At 46.5% G+C, this 25,466-nt stretch overlaps 1 protein-coding gene across 1 annotated transcript in view; it reads right to left on the bottom strand.

Annotated features, from left to right (window-relative positions):
• Grip2 (glutamate receptor interacting protein 2) overlaps nt 1–2,543 on the bottom strand; it is a 77,432-nt gene extending 74,889 nt beyond the window's left edge. Inside the window, exon 1 of the mRNA XM_055628495.1 lies at nt 2,489–2,543. Within this exon, the coding sequence (XP_055484470.1) occupies nt 2,489–2,543 (55 nt within the window). The remainder of the gene's footprint in view (nt 1–2,488) is intronic.
• Between the last annotated feature and the right edge of the window lie 22,923 nt (nt 2,544–25,466).

Here is a 25,466-nt window from a genome sequence, read left to right as displayed (position 1 = left end):
AAGGTTGTAACAGGAAGGAAGACCTCCTTCTGTGTACAGGTCCTATACTAGGACAGGACATCAGGGACTCTTCATGACACCTGCAGGGAGGATGAAAAACTAAAGTTGCAAAACAGGGTGGAGAGCTTACCTAGCATATATGAGGCCCTGGCTTAATGCTTAATATTAGGGGAAAAAAACAAAACAGAAGAACAAAAATAAAATGGGGAGGGGGATATTACCATGTCCAAGACCCCACAGTTGGCATAGCTTCATCTGTGAACTTGACACAAACTTAGAGTCACCTGGAAAAGGGACCCTATTGCCTCTATTGTGATGTCTCTGGGGGAATGTTATTGATTGCTAACGGAGGGCCCAGCCCGCTGTGAACAGTCACATCCCACAGCACGTAGGCTTGCACTATATTTTAAGAAGCCAACTAAACATGAGCCAGGGAGCAAGCCAAGAAGCAGCATTCCTTCATGGTCTCTACTAGTTCCTGCCTCCCTATTCCTGCCTTGACTTCCTACCCTGGCCTCTCACTATAATGGACTGTAACCTATAAGCAAAATAAACTCTTCCCCCAGTAGCTTCTTGTTTTGACATTTATCACAGCAATAGATAAGCAAACTAGGACAGAAGTATTTGACAGACTCGAGTCTGGTTTCCAAGCCTGCCTGCTCCTCTTCCCCAAGGCCTTATATTACCCAGCATGGTACCCAGAGGAGTCAGTCTTGTTCAAAACATCCCTTTGTCTGGGTAAAGCTCCTCTCTGATAGACACCAGGGGCCTGTCTTTGTCTCTCTTGTGTCCCCACCTTAGATGACCTTCCATCACCCTTTTGTCCAGTAGGACCCACACCTCAGAGCTTCACATCAGTGGCAAGCCCATGGGAACTAATTTTCCTGTAGTCCAGAGAAAGCTAGGGATCTTGTCTGTTTCAGATGGTAATTTCCTGCCTTGAGATGGCTGCACCAGCCACCCCCTGCTGTAGCACTGTGGTCAAGAATCAACCTCAACTAAGATTTTCCAGGAAATACTCAAGGGCTGAGTGCTGCCTGTCACCAAGGGAATGGCCTTCATCCAACAAAAATCTCTCCCAGGCGACTCTGACTCCATCCCTCACTCACAGGCCTTGTGTTTGCACTCCATATGTACCTCACACATGCCACCCACACCTCATACGTGCTTCCACACAGACCCTGCCCTGTGCACCACACAGCGCCCCAGGCACACCTGTCACATGACCCGTGCCACAGGCATGTGTGTGCACACAGAGCAAGAGGGCTGGGAAAAAACATGAGCGGCACTTTCCCCACCAGGACATTACAGCTTCCAGCTTCAGAGCTGGCTCTGGGCTATGTGTCCGGTCAGGACTGAGGCTGAGAAAAGACGTAGACAACAGTGACTCTGTTTCCAGAAAGCCCCTGTCTAAAGGTGGGTGGTGTGCACCTGACTGAGCTAAAATGTCCTTCCTGGTTTGCGGGCTCCCTGAGGGCACCTGACCCCCCAGCTGACTGCCCTGCTATGTGCCTCCTTCTTCATCCCAGGCAGGAAATTTCTCCTTCCGTGTCCCGAAGGAGCCCAGATTGGTCGTTCAGCTTCTGAATGCTAGGCCGGTAAGCATCATGGGCACTACCCCAGGCCTGAAGGGTTGATTGGGGTCCAAGTAGGACCAGTTTCCCAGGCCCAGTCCTCTCCAGCACGCTTAGGAAATGGGTTCTTTTCCCACGAGACTGTGAAAAACTCAACTTGGGGGCTTAAAGACACCCAAAGCTTTTGGGTCTTACGGATTTAAGTTCACATCCCTGTTTTCCCCACTTCTTGGCTGTGTGACCTTGGGAACCGGGCTTCACTTCTCTGAGGCCATTCTCACCTGTGAAGTGGAAAGAATCACAGCGCCCCCGAGGGGCTGGTTGTGAAGGTTAAAGGCAGGGCCAGGTGTTAGGAAGTGTTCGTGCCACCCAGTGTCATCCCCAAGTGTGAGGTGAGGGGTGGCAGCTGCCTTTTGCCTCGGCTGGTCCGGGACTCGCAGCCCTAGCAATTTCTAATTAGCACCAAACCCAAACTTTGCTCGGCGGTGACAACACGGACGCGGGTCCTCCTACGGCTGCTTTACCCTCATCCTTTTCCCTGAGGGCGGTGCAGACAACAGGTAAGGGGAGGGGCAGCCTGGAGGTGCGGCGTCGCAGCGCTGCGGCAGGGGAAGCCCGGCAGGGACCCTCATCCGCACCGGTCTCTTTGTAACTTAGGTGGCTGCGGGCTCTGGGTGCGCGCAGTACCGCAGGCCCGGAGTGCGCAGGAAAGTTGGGCGCCGAGCTCTGTCGGATCGGGGTCCCTGCGCTCCAAGCTCCGCGGGCGGCATGGAGGAGGAGGCACGTGGCTGCTAATGGCCCGGCTCCGCTGCGGCTGTGCGCACAGCGACTCTGTCGATCCCTGTGCAAAGCGCGCGTTCCGCGGTGACCCTCCGGCCCCAGGGACACCCTGCCCCTCCGCGACCGCGTCCTACCTTCGTCCGGCAGCCGCTGCAGGCAGAGCGCGAGGTTCCTGCGCCAGCCCCGCATCCCCGCAGCCGCCGGGCGGCCCCACCCGGCCTCGCCCCCGCCGGGCCGGGCGCAGCGCAGGGCTCCGGAGGCCGCGGGCCCAGCGCGCGGGGCATGGGCGGCCGGCTCGGTAGATGCCGCCGGCTCCGCTCCGGCTTCCGCGCCCGCCCGCGGCTGAGCAGCGGCTCCCCGAGAGCGCGCGCTTTCCCGGCGGGGGCGGGGCGGGGCGGCGCGGGAGTCGGGCGGGAGGGGCGCCCGGAGGAGGAGGGCCTCGCACCCGCAACCTGCCAGCGCTGGCCTCCCGCCCCAGCGCTCTGCTCTCAAGGATTCATGAATGAACGAATGCGTGGGGGAATGTATGCATACGTGGATGGATGGATGGATGGATGGATGGATGGATGGATGGATGGATGGATGGATGGATGGATGGATGGATGAAATGAATGAATGAATGAATGAATGAATGAATGAATGAATGAATGAACGAACGAACAGCTCAGTAAGTAGAGGAATGAATAGATGAATGCAAGGATGACTGAATGATTGCATTGTGAATAAATGGATAAGAGAGTAAATGAATGAATGCATGGACGAATAAATGAATGCATGCATGGGTAATGAATGGGTTAGTAAGAAATGAATAAATGCATGGGTAAGCGAATGAATGTATGAATGACTAGATGGGTGAACAAATGAATAAGCAGATAACAGACTGAAGGGGAGTGAGTGACTGAATAAATGAATGAGGCCATAAAGTAATCAATGAGGAAATTAATGAAGGGAATAAGCGACTGTTAAATGAATCAATGTCCACCATGCCTTACCTGCGACAGGCAAAAGGCATCCAGGACCCTTGCCTGAACCCTGGCTTCCTCCTGCATCTTAGAGGTGAGGCCAGAGAGGCTCGGGAAGGGTAGGGCTTGTCTAAAGATGCTTGTCTGACAGTCTGGGGTGGGGCTGGAGGAGTGGGAGGATGTCTGCTGGGTTTGTCTCCGAACCTAGGGATGGTTCCACCCAAGCAGGCTGGCAGCTGTTGGGCTCAGCAAATCTCAGCTTTAAGGAATAACTTAGAACAGTGAGGTGTGTGTCTTCAGTGGAGATGAAGGGTACAAGAGGATCTCTCTGGTTAGCAGCAGAGAGGTGACCTGTACAGAGCAGCCTATCCTAGCTGCGATGGGAAGGTAAGCAGCCTTCACCTGGAGCCTTGGTCTGTCAGAGCTTAACTGTGTGTCTGTGAGGGAATCACTAATCTCTCTGAGCCTCCCTTACTCTCTGAACCTACAAATCTGAGAACATCATAGTGTTCCAGAGCTTGTGTTCTAGAAAGGAATCCCATGGGAGAATCAGGAGCTTGATCTGTCAGCCCAACCATTTAAACTCTGGCCTTCAGAAGGAGCTAGCACCTTTGAAAGAAGAGTATGACATCAAATCCTCAACCACTACTCTGCAAGGCTGCTGTAATTCCCATTTAGCAAATGAAGACCCTGGGGCTCAGAAAGATTAAGCATGCTGCCCAAGGCCACACAGCCAGGAGCTGGCAGAACTGACATTTAAATCCAGGTCTCCCCAGCCCCAAGGCGCCCCAGCCAGCACTATCCACAAAGCCTGACGTATATGCTTGTCATTTATTTGTTCTCCTAACAACCCTTGATGGATCCCATCACAGTCTGCTATTCATTTCGAACCATTAATCACTTCAGTCAGCAGGCCTGAGGCAGAGGCAGGGAGGGACAGATCAGCCAGACTCAAGTTTGCAAAGTGAACTCCAGTACTAGGCCTAATGGCTGTGTATCCCTTCGGAGAGTGAGTATCCCTGGGTAGCTGTGCATCCAAAAAGGGAGTGAGTCTCCCTTCAGTGAGCAGGTTTCTCCCATTTGTGCCCAAAATCATGCTCTCTATGGCCAGAATGCCAAAATTCCAAGGAGGATGGGATAGATTTGCTGATGGAAGAGGTAAAGATCTCTATGTCCAGACACGAGACCTGGAAGACACCGGTAGCTTCACAGGAGATAGTGGCAGGAGGCAGGCACAGCCTGTGTGGGAAAGGTCTTCAGTGACCTGTTGCTGCAGACAGACCACTGACTGTCATGTAAGACAGCCATTTCATCATGGTTGTGAATTCCATAGTTGGAAATTTGGGCAAAGAGGATAGGTAATGGTCCTACAAAGATACAGAGGGTGGACCTGTGTGCAGGATAGCTGACAACTGGGGCTGAGGTCCTCTGGAATCCCTTCCTGGTTCCTGACATCTGCAACTTGAGCTGGCATGGGTCCTGAAAGGTGGGATGAGTGAGGTCTGCCCCCTCCCTAGATTAGGAGATGGGCTGGTCAGCTGTTACTTTCAGGCAGCTGAAGTCTTCAACTTATTGAGAGAAATTGTTGGTTTTGGCTCATGGGTTGAAAGGTTTCAGCCATGATAATCTGGCCTGGCTGTTTGGGGGTTGGGGTGGCACACATCTTGGCATCTTGGCAGAGCTCTCAAGGCTAGGAAGAGAGTAAGAGAGGCAGGAAGCAGGATCTGAATTAGCCCCTAAAAAAAGCATGTTTCTAATGACCTGAAGACCTCTGGACTCCACCCCTTTGAAGTCTCTTCATTTCCCATGAGTGCCAAGGTGGGGACCAAGTCTTTAAAATGTGTGTCTTGGGGGAGGGGGGCTCAAAGATCCAAATGACAGCAGCATGATAATACACAAATGTCCCCTGAGATAGAATGGGCTTTCTCGGGACTTTTTGACTTGGTGATGGCATGAGAGTAACACACATTACTCTGTAAAAAGAGCGATCTATTTTGCTCTTTGCTCTGGACAGCAATACATGAGGGAGAGGACCTGACCTCTGCAGCCAGCTGCAGCGGAGCTATGATGGGGCACAGGCCAGGTGTGTCTCAGGTGCTCTCAATCTATGCTTTTTGGCTTGCAATGGGTTTCCATGAACAGAAGCCCACTGCAACAGACATAGTAATGGGGTAGGAGGACCAGCAGCCCAGGGCACTTAGCAACATCTCAGTCATTGGGGTTATGACGGAAGTTGCACTCAGAGGAACAGAAATGGAAGGAAGAGTAATATAGCCATGTGCTCCCTGGCCTCCAAACTGGGATGTAGCCTCTGGTGACTTTCCATTTGGTCTTCAGTTGTGTCCTCTGTAAAAGAATGAACTCATCCATGCCTACAGTGGTTGGCATGGGAGTTGAATGAATTCACATGAATAAGACGTCTGCTGTCTGCCTCACAGAGAAGGTGCTATGGAAGTATAAGGCACTTTGAAGAACAGTAGCCACATGGGGAAGGCTGTCCGGGGCCAGCTGATCAAAAAGAGCCTGTTTAGCTGGGTGCTGCCCCCTCCGTGGCGCTCCGGTGTGCCAGCCCGTGCAGGTGTGAAAGTGGCACACATGCACACACAGTGTGCACCCCATCCTACAGAGCCTAGTCTTCTGAGCACCAGGTCCCAGCATGGCCCTGACGGAAGGCCGGTAAAGGCTACAAGACCTGCTGCAGACAGGGACCAGACTCAGTCACGGTCATTTCCAAGAGGGCACAGCCCCTGGACCCAGGCTGGCTTCCAGACCCTATGGCTGGGGTTCCCTGGGGAGACAAAGGGAGGGGCACTTGGCGCTGGGTGGCCAGAGGCTGGTACACTAGAGCTTCAAACACTGACTGCAGTTTGGGGAATGTGCCAGACTTTGGTGGTGTGGGGGGAAACAGAATTGGGCTTGGTGATGGGTATAGAGGGTCCTGAGACAAAACACTGAGACAGAGAGAGTCACTGTTGCTAGTTATCTTTTTTAATGTAAGAAAGCTTTCTTTGTATTTGACATGGAGTGACAACAGCATATGTGTTCAATTTATAGCCACGTGAATACTTTGGGGTATGCACTCCCAAGCCACAAAAGACCCGGAAGTTCAGAGAACCTTGTGCAAAAGTAATCACCCCAGCACAGGCCAGCCCTCTGGGTGAGTCTACCTGCAGTCAGCACTAACAGTTGCTCTGCAATTACTGCAGGACTCAGCAGGCTCCCAGCAGCCTTTGTGCTCTCACTGCAGCTCCTGTATAAGACACCACACGGAGCTGAGTGTGGCCCAACCTCCCCATTGTCCCTAGCTATTCTTCATTCTTCCCTGATGATTGCCACCGCACAGTTGGTATTCTACATGCTGATATGCCCTTTGCCTTCCGCAACATGATCCAGATCTTTCTGTGGGTCTAACTGGGGACAGTGTTGAGCACTCAAAAGAGCAAAGGCTTTGCAGTCACATGGCCAGGGTCCAAATTTCACATGATTACTTTATACATTCACTATGTGGATGCTTATTGAGGACCTACTAAGTGCGAGCCACCATACTACATGCTAGAGTACATCAGCGACTGGACCAAAGTCTTCACTCTTATGAGCTAGCATGCCAATAGATCGGCCCATCTGCCACACAACCCCAGGCAAATCACTGCATCTCACCAAGCCTCAGTTTACCCACCTTATAAGTAGCTCTCCCTTTAACCTTGTAGTATGGCTCTGACGTAAGTATATAAGGGCTTTGGGACATTTGCAGAGGTATTCCATGTACCAAGATCTAAAAAGAACTTCATTCTAAACCTGGATTTTGCAGCTATTGACAAGTACAGATGATGAAGGGGCAGGGTTTACCCAAGGCCACACAGTGAGGTGTGTGGAGCAAGAACCGGCCCCTTGAGAGTAAGGCTCTCTGTACTACACAGCCAGGAATAAAGAAGCCCATAATATTCTGGCATGTAGGGGAAGTTCTCTAGCTCCAGAAACACTGCTTTACCCTGCCAGCCAGAGGGGCTAGAAACTGACTCCTCTCACTCTTCATTGTCACATGGTCACCAGAGGAAAAGGATGACAGGTCCCTGGTTAAAAACAAACAAACAAACAAGCAAACACAGCAGCATTTAGTGGAACAAAGGCTTGGGGCCTCAATTATATCAGCATTTGAGTGGCACAGATTTTGTGTGTGTGTGTGTGTTCGTTCATATGCATGTGATGTGGAAGTCAGAGGTCAACTTTTAGTATTGTTCCTTGAAAGCTGTCCATTTTGTTTTTGAAACAGTCTCTCACTGAGAGTTGGGGTTCTGTGATCAGGCTAAACTGGCTGGCCAGTGAGCTCCAGGGAGTTGCTTCTTTCTGCTTCTGCAATGCAGGAATTATAAAGCAAGCACTACCACGCCCAGCTTTACTATGTGGTTGACTTGGAATTGAACTCAAGTCCCCATGTGTGTGCCATAGGCATTTTACTGACTGAGCCATCTCCCCACCCCTAGACTTCTATTCTTTAAACACAATATGACTACACTTATCCAGAAGCAGGCCCGATGCAGGGTGGGATGAAGAGGGAAGAATGGAGGAAGCTGGTTTCCCTATTCTCAGCCTTGCAGTGCAGCCCTGGCTACCACTTGCCCACCTCCCTTAGCCAGACCACAGCCTGACCCTGCTTCAGTGTCCTAGAGCCCTTTTAGAGAGCACATTCCTAGAGGCTCAGGGTTCTGATCTTTTTAATGTGGTTTGAATATGTCTCCCCCAAAGGCCTAGCATTAAATACCTTGTTGCTAGCCCATAGAGCTGTGGGAGTATGTGTGGTGAAACCCTTACAAGGTGAGGCCTGTTGGAAAGAAGGACACTGGGATACGCCCTTCAAGGGAATGTGAGAACACCTGACCTTTCTTTCTGGTTCACTTCCTCCTGGCCAGCTTCTTGGCTCCTGGCTCTCACCATGATAAACCAGGTGTTTGCTGTTATCATCTGGTTTTTAGACAAGGTCTCACTGTGTAGCCCTGGCTGGCATGGAACTCGCTTTGTAGTCCAGGCTGGCCTTGAATCCATATATTCACCTGCCTTTACCTCTAGTGCTGACTAAAGATGTGCACCACCATGTCCATCCCACCACAATACACTGTACCATCCAAGCCTAAAGCAACAGGGTCTAGGGACCATGGGCTGAAAGCTTCAGTGCTGGGAGCCCAACTAAATATTTTAAGTCAGGCTCAGTGCTACGCACAAAGGGGATACTTGGGCAGTGTCTGCCATGTCATTAGCTTTCAGAGGGTTTTATGAAATCACTGATGTAAGCAATTATTTGTTCAGTTTTAGAAGCATCTCCTTCTGTCACCTAGGGAGTTTTAGGACTAGTGGGCTAATTCTGGCTTCTTTAAGACAGACTTGCTTCTGACTATAAGTAGTTTATGCGTCTGTGTAGGGGAAGGGCTTCAAAGGCATCTAGGACCCAGAGAGAAGAGTCTTGTCACAGGATATGCCTTTTGGCCATTAGCCTGGTATTAGCACACAGAGCAAAATAGAGGAGCCAGACATCCTCTGTGGAGATAAAAGCTGATGACCAAGATCAAAACTAACAAAGAAAGGACAGAGAGATCCCAGTATGGATGGACTGTTGTCTCTTCCAGGTGTTTGCCAATTCTGAAGCCTTTCAAGAGAAGGGAACAAGGAAGGGAGGAAGGAAGGAAGGAAGGAAGGAAGGAAGGAAGGAAGGAAGGAAGGAAGGAAAGAAGGAAGGAAGGAAGGGTGGGTATAAATTCTAATACCACCCTGGGGGATGATGAGACAGGAACACTGCACATTTGAGGCCAACCTGAGCTAAAGAATGAAATCTTGTATCAGAAACCAAGGGCTGAGGGTGTGACTCAATGATAGTGCAAGTTCCTATCATGTAAAGAGTCTGAAATTAATTCCTATCTGTCACCCCCTAAAAGTGGTAGGGAATAATTTTTGACCTCATTACACTTGGAAGAGAAAAGTGGAAGACACAGTCCAGTAAGAGCTGAGGTGCTACTAGAAAATATTCTAGGCTTTCAGTTGGAACCACTAGATGGTTATGATGCAGGGATTGGGGGTGAGGGGAGTAAGGAAATCTAAGACTGATAGCACTTTAGCCTAGACTCAAGTCACCTTAGTTTTTAATTAATCAATTAATCTATGTTTGACAGCATCTCACTATGTGGCCCTAGCTGGCTTGAATTTGCTATGTAGAGCTAGCTGGCCTTGAACTTACAGAGTTCCACTCTGCTGCCCAAGTGCAGGGACCAAAGGCATATATCACCATGCTTTACTCAGTACAAGTTTTAATTCAAATTGAGTGATATGTCCTTGCTGTGTTTACAGTCACAGGAAAGGATACCCTTTTCTAGAGAAAGGTAATAATAATAACCAGTTTCTTCAGTGTTTCATGTACAATATCTGACTTTTAACTTAAAAGCAAGTTGTTTTTTTTTTTCCCCAGGAACAGGGTTTTTCTGTGTAGCCTTGGTTGTCCTGGACTCATTTTGTAGACCAGGCTGGCCTGGAACTCACAGAGATCCACCTGCCTCTGCCTCCTGAGTGCTGGGATTACAGGCATGAACAACCACGCCTGGCTTAAAAGCAAGTTTTTAAAAACTCTGTCATTCAACAGACAACATGGGAAGAGTAAAATAAATAAAAAATTTAAAAAGCAATAGAAATAGATCAAGAGGCTTAGTATTGTTACTATAGACAATGTTATCAAGCACAGGCTTGAAAACGGCCAAGATCAATGTGTTTAAGAGTCTGCAATGAGATGGAGAATTTTATCAGAGAGCCAGGATCTATAAGAAGTCATCAATGGGGATTTAGGAACTGAAAAATGCAGGCTCAGACATCAAGAACCCAATCCATGAGCTTACAGCTTAATAAACACATCTTCAGAGGGTAGTGGATTGGAAGACAGTTCTTTAATAAGTATGCAAAAAACTGTTTCTGTATAAGGGACTAATTAAAAAAAACACAGAAATGAAACATGGGACCCAGAAAAAACCATGTACTACCCATGTAACTGATACCAGAAGGAAAGAAGAAATGAAATGGAACAGAACCAAGATTTTTCACAATGACCAAAAATTTTCCAAAATTAGTGGGGAAAATACACATGAATTTCCAAGCAGGACAAATGAAAGAGAATTCATATTTAAATATATAAGAATAAAATTCCAAGCTGGGTATGATGCTGCATGCCTGTAATCCCAGCACTATAATCCCAGGCAGAGGCTGTGAGTTTGAGGCCAGCCTGGTCAAGAAAGAGAGTCCAGGACAGCCAAGGCTACACAGAAAAACCCTGTCTTGAAAAAAAAAAATTCCTAAAATTCAAAACTGAGGCAGTCACAAAAACCAAAATAGCATTGTCTTACCTGTGTGTGGAATATGCAAAATGAAGGTCACAGAAGCAGAGGCTAGAATGGTAGATGTCATGAGCTGGAGAACCTTGGTTAAGAAAGAGAAAATTGGGGGCTGGAAAGATGGCGTGGCAGATAGGAGCACTGAATACTTTTGGAGAGGACTTGGGTTCACCCAGGACCCACATGGCAGCTCATGACCATATGAAACTCTAGATCCAGAGGTCTGACACCATCTCCTGAACTTCCCTAGCATTATATAGACATATATATATATATATATGTCTATTATATATAGACATATATATATATGTCTATATATATATATACATACATATATATGTGTGTCTATATATATGTGTGTCTATATATATATATATAGTGCATTTTTTATATGCACTAGTATTTTGCCTGTAATATATATATATATATATTACAGGCAAAATATATATAATATATATATATATATTACAGGCAAAATACTAGTGCATATAAAAAATAGTTTTTTTAAAGACACAAAATTTGAATCAAATAGAGGAATAAATGTAAGAATTCAATTCTACAGCAAGGTGACTATAGATAACAGTGTACTGTATATTTGAAAAATCATGGCAAGCATGTTACACACCTTTAATCCCAGAACTCAGAAGGTAGAGGCATGCCAATCACTGTGAGTTTGCTGTCAGCTTGGTCAAGTTCTAGGCCAGCTAGGGATACACAGGGAGACCCCATCTCAAAACAAACAAAAAATGTTATAATGTTTTCTGGAATTCAAACTCATGACAATAATGGGAAAAGCTTAAATGAACTTATAATACTGTAGGACTCTAGCATTGTTCAAAATATTTAAAAAGTACACATTTGCACTCGAGTCTAATGAATCAGGGGGGGACTTTAATATTAAGGTTACAACTAAGGTAGTAAAAGATGTGTAGTTGATATCATAACACAGGACACATGAAGCAGTAACAAATACTTCTTAATTCCTCTCAGATGAGAGAGAGAGGGAGAGAGAGAGAGCAAGATATGTAGAATAAACAAATACAGATAAATATAAAACGGAATTAGTTCTGCGAATTTTTTTAAGCACTTAGAGCTAGGAGTGGGCAGAGCACTTCAGCCATGTGGCACAGAAAGAATGTAAAGACAATAGAGGGTTTTGGGAGTTGGCTCAATGGACAGAGAATGTGAGTTTGAGGCCAGCCTGGTATGAGCATAAGGAACTGACATGGGAGCCCCACACGCACCTGTGACACCAGCTCTAGTGGGGCTGGAACAGGCATTTTTCCTAGCCTAGACTAGTGTGCTCCAGGTTTAGGGAGAGGCCTTGTCTCAAAAAAAAAAAAAAATACAGTGGAGAATGATTGAGGAAGACATTCTAGTGTTAATCTCTGGCCTCCATATGAACCTACATGGATAGCCAGACCTGTACAGACCCATACACAGACTAAATACATACAAAAATGGAGACACACACAGAGAGGGGTGAGAAAGAGAGACACAGAGAGGTTCAGTTATATGCTGCTCCCATTGGAATGAGGCTTCCTGATGAAGGTGTCATCTGAACTGAGCTTTTAATGACAGGAACGATATTGTGAAGAGGAAAAGCAAGCCTATAGCAATACACAGACTGGAAGGTAGTGGCAGGAGGAAATGAAGACTTTGATTGAACAACATATTTATGTGTACAAATTATAAAGCAAAATAATAATAATAATAATAATAATAATGAAAACTCTTGGATCATTAAGCTCCAAAGTCATGAAAGCAAATATTAAGAGACATCTAGTCAACCCTTTAATTTTGCAGACCAATAAGCAAAATGACAAATTTCAACCTAAGCATGGGTTCATTATTTTTCACATTGCCATGACAAAATACCTGAGAAAAACAGCTCAAAAAAGAAGGGTTTATTTTAGCTCACAATTTGAGGGTACACCTGGGAAGTCATGGAAGTCAAGAACAGATAGAGATGAATGCTGCTGCTCAGCTCACTTCCTTCTTTTTGATTCAGTCCAAGATCCCAGCCCATGGGATGGTGCTACCCACATTTAGGGCATGGCTGTCTCTGTGTCAGTCAAGGCTTTATGGAAACACCCTCAAAGATACAGCCAGAGGTGTGTCTCCCTCTAAATCCAGCCAAGTTGACAATGAAGATTAACTGTCACAGTGGGGAAGGGGTGGTGGCTGCAGGGGCTGGGTACATGGCAGCAAGAGTGGGAGAATACTTTCTCACATCTTAGCAGAGCAAAAAGATGAAAATTGGGGAAGCAGAGCCAGACTATGAGTCTCTAACGACCCTACCTTAAGTCTCTACACATGCCTGCTAGACCACATGTCCCAAAATTTCCACATGCTCTCTGAACAGTGCCAGTGTCAGCCTGGGGTGGTGGCACAAACCTGTAACTCCAGAATTTGGGAGGTAAAGCAAAAGATAAAGGTCATCCCTCACTACATATTGATTTTTTTTTTTTTTTGAGGCTAGCCTGTGCTATGTAAGATCCAGATCAAAACCAAAACAGAACAATACCCCCAGCTGGAAACCAAGTGTTCCAACCCAGGAGCTTTTGCACACTCAGACTATAACAGACTGTAACACAATTGATGTGGGGTGTAGAGCCTTTGGGAGGTTACACTGGAAACTGATCAGGGGCTGGTGTGATGGCTGTGGAGATGGCTGGAGAGGAGGACGTGCACACAGCTAACATGAATGATGTGGCCTTCTTCCAGGATAGACAAGCGACTCTATGAGAGCACATGCCCTGTGATGAGGAGACCCATAGACTGGGTCTGTAGTGTAAAAAACAGCGCCCCCTGCCTACACAGTAAGTTAGTTGCAGGGCAGAAAAGGAGAAGGGGGCTGAAAGTTTTTCCTTTTTTTTTTTTTTTTTTTTTTTTTGGACTCTAGTTGAGCATTGTTAGCTGTAGCTACGGAAATACAGTGAATTGAGAGTTAAAGAATGTCACTCACTTTGTGATATTAAGTGTCTAAGTATCACTTAGTGATAGATAAGTGTCTCTTATAGACAGCCATTATAATGGGGTTGGTAGGGTGGGGAGGGCAAGAGTCTAAAGAAAAACCAAGCCACAGGACTTAGGTAGCAGAGGCGGGTGGGTCTCTCTGAGTTTGAGGTCAGTCTGGTCTACACAGCAAGTTCCAGGACAGCCAGGGCTACATTTCTTTTTGGAGATCCAAAAAACCTCCCCACAATAAACAAATAACAAAAACCAAGTTGCTTTATTTCTGGAAACCAAATTTCTTTGTTTTGGGGGGAACTGCCAGTGTTTAGCTTTACAAAACAATATGCTAACATGGCTCACAGTGGCGAAGGCTGGCTGCTGTAGCAAACAGAGCCCAAGTACACAATGGTTGGACAGTGACAGAAGTTGGTTTTTACTCATGTGAAGTCACCCTCTCCATGCAGCTACTCAGGGCCCAAACCTCCTCCAGGCTGTGGCCACCATTTAAACATATGTTAGCGGATGAGAGGGGAGCCAGGAGGTAGGATGGCTTTGGGAGTGTTTATAGTTTATATGAAAGCTGGAAAATCCAGACCTTGAGATGCAGGGCTGGCAGGATGGGTCAGTGGGTAAGGATGCTACATTTCTACTCTTATTCTTCCCTAAGGAACAAATGAGTGTGGCTCCAGAAAAGAGAAAAGGATCTCTCCTCTCTCTCTCTCTCTCTGTCTCTCTGACTACAAAAGCTTGATTTGATTTAGGGATTGACAAGATATCTTAGTAGATAAAGGCTCAACTTGAACTAGCTTTGTTGGGTGGGAGCCTGGAGACCTTGTGCACCACTGTGAAAACCTCAGACTGTTCCCTGGAATAGGCAGAACTAATTGTCCTTTGAGGACTATAAGGCTGGAGTTTGCCCAGCCTACAGTGTGGCAGAATTTATAACCACCCCATCCCCCTTGCCTGTCTAAGGCCAGCCTACCCCAGGGGCTGCTGTATGACAGTAGTTCCTAGTTGCCATTGGCCATTAGACAGATGTTTCTGTCTGCAGGGCAGCATGCTCTGGCACAGATTGTCCCTAGATATAGCTGGGGCAGAGGCGCTGGCTGCATCCAAAGCATATCTGATTCAGAATGGGAAGCCTGTTCAGTAGCATTCCCATCTTACCTCAGGCAAAGGCCAGTGAACAGAGATGTAGGGAAGGTAGTTGAAGAGAGCTCAAGATTTGATGAACACCTACTGCATGTCAGACCATTGTCTGTGGGCACACAGAATCTTTGTGCTGAGGTGCGGTCTAGCCAGAAAGACAGATGTTGACTAAGCAATCACTTGAATTAATACACAGATTTCAAAGCAAGACAGACTTACAAGGTATACTGAGGGTTCTCCAAAACCCAGAAATGGCTGTTGTTGCCACCCACCCAGCTTAATGTTCTTATCTTTTGGATGTTCCTTTGGGGACACTTTAAGTCTCTCTAAGTTTGTTTTCCCATCAGTTGCAACTGAGAGCTTAGTCTGATGCTAAGGGACTGAAGGTTGTGGAAGGCTACCCTAAGAAGTGACATTTATGCCGAGCATTGAAGGGCAAGGAAACGCGAAGGAGCTAAGAAACCATGGGCGAACTCAGCAGTTCTGGGACTTGAAAACTGTGAGATACTCAGGAATTCATCCTTTGTGGGCAGAGTCGTCATGGGAGTAGGCCAGTCATAATTACACCCACTGCTTACATCAGTCTCTGCTTTCAGTTTTAGTAAACATGGAAACAGTAATCTCTATCCAGCTAGGTAAGACCTATGCTCTAATGTGCCCAGTGTGGGCAGAACACGGTCTTCCTGCTCTGACCAGTCTCGGGAGAGCAAGGCCAAAGCTGCTTTCAAAAGCACCCAAGCTTCAGGCTTTAGAGGCAGGAAAGGAGGAGGAAGAAAAAGAATGACAAGGTTGGTGGTGGGTGCTGAGAAAGAACAATTAAAACAAAAAGCAATAACAAACTCTAAATGGACCTACTTTTTAAATACAAATAAGCATTTCATAATTTACTAGCTTTATAATATCATATAATTTTGTGGTTTCAACTTTCTTCAATTTAAAGTGTTTGGTTTTTTCATTATGAAAGTCATAAACTCTATTTTGGAATGTGCAGAAGAGAATTGTAACTCTTTATAATGTTCTCGTTCTAGCCCGAGTACAGTCAGGCCTGTGGTCCTTTGCTTTCTGTTTGGCTGCTCCCATGCAGTGTGGAGACCAGTGCCACTTTTCAAATGTAAATGTGCACACAACTCCCTAGGGATTTGTTTAAATGCAATTCGTGGCTCAGTGGGTCTGGGGTGGCACTGGGACTGCATATATCTAATATGCTCCAGGGTGTGCCAAGCAGTTTCAGACCTCAGAGTGAGCCAGGCCCAGCCAGACCAATGCCAGGCTATGTGGCCTCAGGCAACCCACTCAAAGCTTTTGTTTCACTTTGTGAATCCTGGTTCTAAGGGGTCTCCTGTAAATCTCTAGTTGAACTAAAGGAACAGAGGCAGGAAATGTCTAAGCACCACTGCTGTGAGAGAGAACTGGGTGGCTTTGGAAGGACAATCTTGAGAGGGTTAAAGGAGGAGACCATGGCCCCAGCAACTGCTGAGAAAGCACTGAGAGACTCCACCTTGCCTCAGAGAATTGCTCAGGATATGCCACAGAAGCTCAAGATGTCCCCTCATCTCCCTCACCCCTCCCTTTTTCAGCACCCATGTGAATGCCCTGTACATGTTTAACTAGGTCGTTGGCTATTGTTTCAGTTTCCTTTTTGTAGCTAGAGTAAAACATCTGACCAAAAGCAACTTGGGGAAGAAAGGGACTATCTGGTTTATACTTCCAGGTTACAGTTCATCACTGAGGGAAGTGAGGGCAGGAATTTGAAGCAGAAACTATAGAGGAACACTACTTTCCTGGCTCACTCACAGATTCATGCTTAGCTAGGTTTCTTATACAGCTTATGATCACCTGCCAGGGAATGGTGATGTGCTTACAGTGGGCTGGGTCCTTCTACATCAACAATCAAGACAGTCCCCCATAGGCCTGCTAATCTGATCTACGCAACTCCTTAAGAGAGGTTTTCCTCTCAGATGACTCTAGGCTATGTCAAGTTGACTATTAAAGCTAATCAGCCTAGCTACTAAAGTGGGCCATATAAGCAGCTTGCTAACCCTCAGCCTCAGTCCATGCTGGCTGCCCATTTCCAGCTGAACTTTTCTGTTATAAGCCTATAAAATATCTACCTGGTGGTGGTGGCAGCACCTATTCATTAATTCTCTAAGGCTCCAGCAAAGTTAACTCTACTTTCTTTTACTTACTATGAGCAGACATCTGCCTATTGCTCACTCTCATAACCTGGCATTTACCCTCCCAGAGTCTGGTCCCTTCTTCAGGGACCCTACCCTTGCTTCATCTTCAGGGTTCCATCTGAGCTGAAGAACTCCCAGATCCCAAATCTAGGTCTCCCTTAGGTTATCTTCCCTGTCTCTATGTTGGTAAGCTTTCTGTCACCATAACAAAAACATCTGAGGAAGGAAAGATTCCGTCTTGGTTTAAGATTATGATCTCTGGTTTCATTGCTTTGAGCCCAAAGTAAGGCAGAGAGGGTGTGCAGGAGCAAAAGTGCTCCCCTCCCCCCAAGTAACCCACTTCCTCCAACCAGATTCTACCTCTCAGTTCCCCCTACATCCCAGTAACACCACAGGTTATGAATCCATTGATGGACTGATCCATTGATTATGAGAGCCTTCATGACAGCACTACCTCTCAATGTTTGTATCCACCATCTGTGGACCAACCCAGTATATGAGTCTCTTAGAGGGATGCTTCATATCAAACAGTATCGGCCTCAAGTGAGGTTCCTGCCTTGATCCCTACAGAACCAACTTCCCTCCATCCCTCAGAACTTGGATCAGAAACCTTCTCACAAGTCTTTATGTCCCTTACCTGAATGGGCTAACCTCATCGTGTACTTGCCTTGTGTTTTGAACTCTTCATACATAAGGCATGAACTCTGGGGAGCAATCAGTTAGGACCAAAACAAGGGAGAAGAAATATACAACGCGGAAAGTCTAGGCTTCCAGAGTTGAGACCAAAGGTTAAGTTGTGCTACTGGGACCCTATCCAAGAACGGACTCTGTCACCTCTCCTGTACCTTGTCTCTCAGAAACTGTTTCAGGTGCCAAGTCATTGTTTCCCCAGTGGCACAGCAAAATTCTAAGACTGTATATCCTTGGCCTGCTCCAATTGATGCTTACACCAATTGCAGTGACTAGGGGAATCTACAGTATGATTGGCCCGTCTGGGCTCCCATGGCTGCTACTGGAGCCAGAGGAACTCCAAGTGGAGGCCCTGTTCTGGAGGCCAAGGCCCATAGGGGCCACAGAGAAGTTAGAGAACTTTCCCATGACTGTGCCTTGTGTCTGGCTTTCCTCCAGGTATGCAGGGAGCATGCATCCTTTTAGCTTGTCATTTCAGAACATTATTCCAGCCCAGGGGATGAGGAGTTTTGTAAATGGCCATTAAACCACTTTTGATGCAACATTTGATGGCCTGCTATGTAGGTCACCTAGGGAGTAAATCAGAACAGTATGTGACAGAGATCTTTTTGTGTGACAATGTGTATTAAGGAGTGTGTACTGACACATGGAGGATCACAAGCTAAGGTTAGCTTAGTGTCTGTGTCAGTGCAAGGGTATCCATGTATCTCATAGAATCTGCACATCTGGTGGAGGGTAAAGGATGAGTAAAACAATGTCCAGGGACTTCAAGGCTCTTATTCCAGATGACACAGCCAGCAGCATGTTAATACCTGGCAGGCTGTCTCTAAAGCCCTGTGCTGCTGGGCAGAGAGGCTGGTGTTCTGGGACTTTCTGGTGGCTTACTAAGGGGGTTCTCAATTTCGAGGAACAAAGAGGAAGATTCTAGAATCCCTCGTGTTAGTTATTTTTCTATTGCCAAGATAATTTATAGATCAAGGCAATTTATAGGAGGAAGGGTTTATTTGGCTCCCAGTTCCAGAGGGTTAAGAGTCTGTCATAGTTGGGAAGTATGGCAGCAAGTAGCAGACATGGTACCAGCAACTACATGCTGAGAGCTCACATCTTAAACTGCAAATACTGCACAGAGGCAGCACACGAGGAATGGTACCAGGCTTTGAAACTTCAAAGTCCACCACCAGTGACATACTTCCTCCAGCAAGGTCACACCTCCTAAATATACCCACACAGTGCCATCAACTGGAGACTAGGTATTCAAACTTCTGAACCTATGGGGGACATGCTCGTTCACACCACCACATTCCCTTTGGAGCCTTGTGGAAATATGCCTCTTAGTTTGGCTGTCCTCAGAGGTGACTCCTTGAGAGGTGGGAGGTCCAACTGTGTTTGGAGGAGACAGGTACTGAGAGGCCTTGAGAACAAAGGGCACTCCACTGGTGCAGAGCACTGGCTCCACATGCTGCCTGAGCAACTGGAGCAGAAGGCCAGGGACTTGGGAGAACCAGGGCAGAAATACTCAAGTGTTGCTCTACTTGAAGGCTGAGGGAACTCGGGTGCTTATACTCTGAACCACAGCATTGGCCAGTAAGAGTCAGACAGTGGCAGCTGTGAGTGTGCTCTCAGCACACCCAGGGGCAATCTCTAGAGTACTGTCTCTAGAGAGCTAGAAGGTGACAGGACCCTTCTTCAACCCACAAATCTTGGCACTGCTTTTCTCTTTCAGTTCCTGATCTCAGCTTTCATAATTCAAGTTTTCTCTTCCCTAGCCTTGTAATCTAAGGAGGAAGTGATGGCTCCCCATAATACATCAGGGTACTCTGACCAGAAAGAAGAATGGGACCTTCCATAGAACCTCTTGATCTGGCCATCAGAGGCTTGTCCCTAGCCTATGCCCAGAAGCACTATTATCTTGTCCCACTTTAGGACAACTAGGTGAATGGGTAGCTGAGAACCTCCTCTGAGGATATCTGAGCTGCCTCCCTCAAAGGGCCAGTGAAGGAAGGCCTAGGGACTTTAGCGAAGCTCCCTTATGCTTGGTGATAGTCTTTTGGGCATCCATAAAATTCCATAAACATAGTAGCTCAGAAACTAATCACCCACAAAGGAGTAATTGGAACTGTCACACAGCAGTTGAGAACTTCAGTATATGAACTTGAGGAACACAGGCTCTGGAACCATAACAGTTGTCCAGGACTGATGGTGTGAATTAGTATTGATTCCATGCAGGAAAAACCCGTTTCTTTGATGAAAAACAACCTCTCCTACAAATAAGTCTCACTATAGCCTGGAAGAGGTGGAGTTTGACTTAGTTTTGGTTTTCTTCTCTAAATTCCACAAAGACCTTTTCCTTTAAGTAACAGGAAGCAGCATTCCATCTAAAGGAAAGTCATCAGTCCATCAACGTCACCATCATGCCTCTTGTTCATGACTCACCTCTCAGCTCTGCCAGGCGAGGCCCCTGTGTTCTCACTGAGAGTCAGTTACAGATGAGTGTGCCCTCATATCCACAGACCACGCACACACATGGAGCTCGATACATTTTCATGGTTCCCCAGGCCAGCTGCATGGTAGCGCCTGAAGGAGGTGCATCTGCCCCTCACAGTTCTACAAAGCCTGTTAATTCTTAGACAGTTGAGTGTGAAAATGCACTGGAATTTATAGCGTCTTTGCCACACTGTATCTCACCCACTCAGAACCATGCACCTGCAGAGGGAAGGCAAGCATATACAGCAGATGTTGTGTGCCCTGGGAATGCTTAAATATGTGCTTGCTGTAGAAGGCGTGTGTTACCCGACACAGACCTGGAGGAGGAGGAGACGGATGAGGTTTTTAAACTTTTCTCTCTCTCTCTTTCTTCCTTTTCCTTCTTTTCTTTTCCCTTTCCTTCTCTTTGATTTCATGTGGCAAAGGCTGGCCTTGGACTCTCTATGTAGCTGAGGATGACCTTGAACTCCTGATCCTCATGCCTAGCTTATGTGGTTCTGGTCTTTTGTACATACTGAGACAGCTCTCTGTCAATAAAGCTATATCCTTGCCCTCATTTATATTTAAGAGTAAGGGCTTGTCTAGAGTGGAATGTGGTAGCTACTCCCAGGCACAGTCCCACTGTGTGGATACCCCTTGGGAGGATGGAAAAAACAGGTATATGGTATGCCACTGGACCTATAAGCTTTATCTTTGTGTGTGTGTGTGTTTGTGTGTGTGTGCGCGCGCGCGTGCATGTACGTGCTTGAATTGCTTGTGGTGTAGTATACACATGTATGCAGAAGGATGTGGATGCAGATATATGGAGAGGCCTGAGTTTGATGGGTTTCTTCCCCTGATAATTTTCCACTATTATTTTTTTATTTTTTTGAGACCTGTCAGTGAACATGAAGTTCAGTTTGGCTAAGTTTGTTGGCCACTTAACTTCAGTGATCTGCCTGTCCCTGCCCTCAACCTCCACTGCTGCTGTTATAGAAGCACAATGACACCCTTGGCTGTTTACATGAGTGTTAGGTGGATCTAAACTGAGGTCCTCATTCTTCCATGGCAGGCACTGTACCCATAAGCCTTTTTCCCAGACCCATACTATTCTTTTAAAACAAACTCAGGAAGATGTTGGAACTCACATAGAAAAAGAAATAGAACAAGTCTAGGCTATGAAGTCAGATGCACTTGGTTCCAACTCTACAATATAGCAAGCTGTGTGATGGGTTACTCATGGAGGCTCTCTGAGCCTCCACAAATGGAGCTCTCAGACAGATTTCCCTGTTAGGATTGTAATAAAGACAAGTTGGATAATCAATACACAAGCTGGACCATAAAGAAATGAGCATTTCAGGGCTGTGGAGATGCTCAATCAGTAAAATATTTGCCTTGCACCTGAGATGGATGACCAGAACACATGTATAGATATATGTCAAGAAAACTCAGAAGCTGAAGAGATAGCTCATCAGCTAAAAGGTCTGGCTGCTCCTGAAGAGGATCTGAATTCAGCTTCCAGCACTCACATGATTAATTCCAGTTCTAAGGGATCCAGGGCCCCTTTTTACTTCCACAGGTACCAGGCATGGATGCAGTACATTGACAAAGACACATGCAAGTACATAGACAAAGACACATGCAGAACACATATAAACATAACCTTTTTAAAATCTAAACAATTAAAGAAAAAAATTTTTAAAAAAATTAAAGAAAAAGAAAACTCAAGTATGGTGGGGTACTGGAAAGGCGAGATGGGCACCTGGGACTCAATGGCTGGCCAGCTTGCTCTAATTGATGAGTTCCAAGCCAGTGACAGATCCTGTCTCAAACAAACAAACAAACAAGCAAACAAACAAAAACAAAACAAAAGGTGAAGCCCAATGTGCTGGCACGTGCCTTTAATCCTAGCATTTTTGAGGCAGAAACAAAGATCTCTCTGAGGTCTAAAACCAAACAAACAAAAAACAACCAACCAACCAAACAAACAAACAACAAAAACAAAGTGGATAGTTCCTGAGGAATGATGCCTGAGATGAGGTTGACTTCTTGACCTCTGGCCTCCACACATATGTGCACATACAACTGCATATGCCTTCATATACACAGAGAAATAAACATCTTTTTATTGAAGGATTTTAGTTAAACATGGCAAGCTGAGACATGCCACTGATAGTAAAGGCATTTAGAGTCTTTTTCTGGATTTCAGCTCTATACACCCAGCTGACACATCACAAATTAGAGACAGTTCTATACAAACAGGCACAGTGGTAATGCATCCACAGGCTCCAGGCTGCCACTAACTCTGATGTGGGGACCCTCTGTTAGAGTTAAGTGTGTGGAGGTTGGCTCCCTGTCTTAATCTGTTTTCTGTTGTTACAACAAAATATTTGACACCAGAAGTTTATTTCACTCATGGGACTGGGAAACCCAAGGGCATGGTGCCAGAATCAAGTGAGGGCCTTGTGCTGAAGGCCAACATGTATGAAGTCATAGTGGAAGGTCATTAGGCCTGATTCCCAGGACAGGAACTGCCATTCATGAAGTGAGCATTAAACAGATGAAGTCATCCATGCATGGGTTCCAATAGGGGCAGTCAAGCCCTGGTGCTGTCACTTTGGGGGTGACAGTCCTGGTGGTCTCCCTCTCATTGTACCATTGGGCTAGACAATCTTCCTCTAGCACTGTGACTCTAGCAACTAGCACTAGTTGCCTTCTTGCCTAAGTCATGGTCCCCAAACATGGATGCCCTTCCTGCTGTGGACGGTCTCTCTCATGAGGAATCCAAGAGGAAGGCAGTTAGTTATCTTTATGGTCTTTGTGACAACCACTGTCTCTCTCCACTCCAGTGGTACCTCCCAGCTTGCTGTCTCTATCTTTATCCATCTAGACCAGGCAGGAAATTAAAGTGGGCATCAGGACCTTGGCAATAAATAGCTCAGCCCTGAGGCTCCTGTTTGCAAAAAAGAATGTGATCTGGGGCCTCTTTTCAAGTCATCCTCATTTCAGGCACTGGGTTCCCAGAGGAACTCAGGCTACTTCTACCTCAGGATGTGAGGGTGTGGGTTCAGCAGGAAAGATACAGAGAAAGAGAAAGAAGGAAGAGAATGTGCAGGAGCCCAAGGCTTTCAGTGCATAGATGAACAGCACCCCTATGTCCCTGAGTGAGGTTCCATTCCTCCTTGAGCCTCAGCTCCCTAATCTGTAAAATAGGGACAGTGACATGCCTGCCGGGTGGCTCTTGTCAAATTAAATGAGTCAATCCAGGCATGGTGGAGTACCCCTCTAATACCAGCACTCAGGAGGCAGAGGTAAAGGCAGGCAGATCTCTGCAAGTTCAAGGCCAGCCTGGTCTACATGAATTTTATTTAAATAAAAAGAAATTCATCAGTGCTCTGGTCTTTCTTTACAGATTTGGACTTTATTTTGCTTTTATATTTTTGTTTAGTTCCTTGAGATAGAATGTTATATATTTTATTTTGAGATATGCTCTCACTGTGTGGTCCTTGCTTTGTATGCTCTCACTGACTGGAACTTGCTTTGTAGTCCAGGCTGGCCTAGAACTCACAGAGATCCATCTGCCTCTGCCTCTGTCTCCTGAGTGCTGGGATTAAAGACATGCACCACTATTCCTGGACCAGAATATTGCTTATTTAAATCTTTCTTGCCCCCTGTTTTGACATAGACATTTTTGTTGTTGTTGTTTTGATTTTTTTAAATTTTTTTTATTAATTACAGTTTATTCACTTTGTATCCCCCCATAAGCCCCTCCCCTCCTCCCCTCCCGGTCCCACCCTCCCTCCCCCTTCTTCGAGCATGCCCCTCCCCAAGTCCGACATAGACATTTTTAGCTGTAAACTTCCTTCTTGTTCATTGCTGAATTTTTCACATTAGCTAAGAGATGGAAGGAGCCTAGGCATCCATCAGCCAGCACATGAACAGAGAATGTCAAGTGAGGGGTGGTAGCACATGCTGGTAATTCCAGAATTTGGGAGGTACAGTCAGGAAGATTACAACTTCAAAGCCATTGTGGGCTACCCAGCAAGAGCCTATCTAAAACAACAAACAATGTGCTCTGCTGGATACGGTTGAAGCTGGTCATCTCCCAACAGCCAATCATTTGTACTCGATCTATGATGATAGACTCCCTTTTCTCAGCAGAGTTCTGACTTCTCCCTTGATCTGGGTAATTCCAGGTCACATGGCCCTCAGAGCAGATTATAGGCCAGACCCTTCCCCTGAAAAGGAAACTGTTCTAGCAGGCATCTAGGAACTCCTAGAAACGCCCTACCCTACTAGGGATCTTAGTCCAGCAGTGACCTTCAATTGTACTTGGAGATCCTCACCACCCCTGACCCTATAGGATAATTAATAATTAATTTTTCTTCTTGTGCTAGGACCATTAAGTATCCCTGACGTCCTGACCCCAGCAAATCAAACACATTCACCCTTGAAATCCCTTCCTCTGCCCAGGGTTTTTACATTGCCCTTGATTTCACATGGTAAGAGGTATGCAGGTTCACACTTTCTCACTTCAAGACCATCTAGGTTTATTATTTATCCTCTGCCAGGTCACATCTTACCAGGCCTGCCCTCCAGCCCACTAGGCCTCGGCCTCACGAGGCTGGGCCTCACTGGGCCTATGTATTGGTTGCAAGCTGACCAGGCATGGGCCTTGGCCCACACTTCTGCTGTGCTGAGCACAGCTGCCCGACCAAGAGCTGTAACACTCTGGTATGGACATAGGCTTTGGAACGCCCAAGTTTCCATTGTCACTGGTGAGCTCATGCTAAAAGAGCCAAACTGTAACACTGTGGAAAACCTTTTCCACACCCAGGCTTAGCACATGTGGGCCTCACCCTAAGGTGCTCTAGCTGTCCCTGGGAGAAGCAGAATTCCATCAGGAAGTGTTGTAGGCAGTGATTAATATTTACTATTGGTTTATCTTCTAGTAAAGCTTGCTGTTAATCTTAAACAGCTGTATAACCAAATCACCACACAGAGACTGGGTTTTTAGTTAACCTAGAACACAACGCTGGGCAATATTTACTGCCTCCTAAACCTCCAAGCCCTCAGTTTCCTAACATTTAGATTTCCCACATTATACTTGATTTTTGTGAAATCTTAGGTCTGGTTCATGCTCCACGTCCACCAAGCTCTCTCCTCCAGCTCTGCTCTCCTCTCTCTCCTCCTCCCTCTCCTCCCACTCCTTTCCTGCCTTCTGGCTCCTCCCATTGCACAACATTGTATCTAGTTGCTTTATTTTGTTCTGTTTACACAGAGTTGAGACAGGATGCTTATAATGAGTATCACAATGCAATATCCGGATTGAAACCAGAGAGTTGGGGGTGG

Source organism: Psammomys obesus, unplaced genomic scaffold, assembly GCF_907164565.1.
Source record: "Psammomys obesus unplaced genomic scaffold, mPsaObe1.curated_primary_1811, whole genome shotgun sequence".
NCBI classification, from domain to species: domain Eukaryota; kingdom Metazoa; phylum Chordata; class Mammalia; order Rodentia; family Muridae; genus Psammomys; species Psammomys obesus.
The sequence above is the reverse complement of the archived record's forward strand: the minus strand, read 5'-3'. Positions and strand labels throughout refer to the sequence as shown.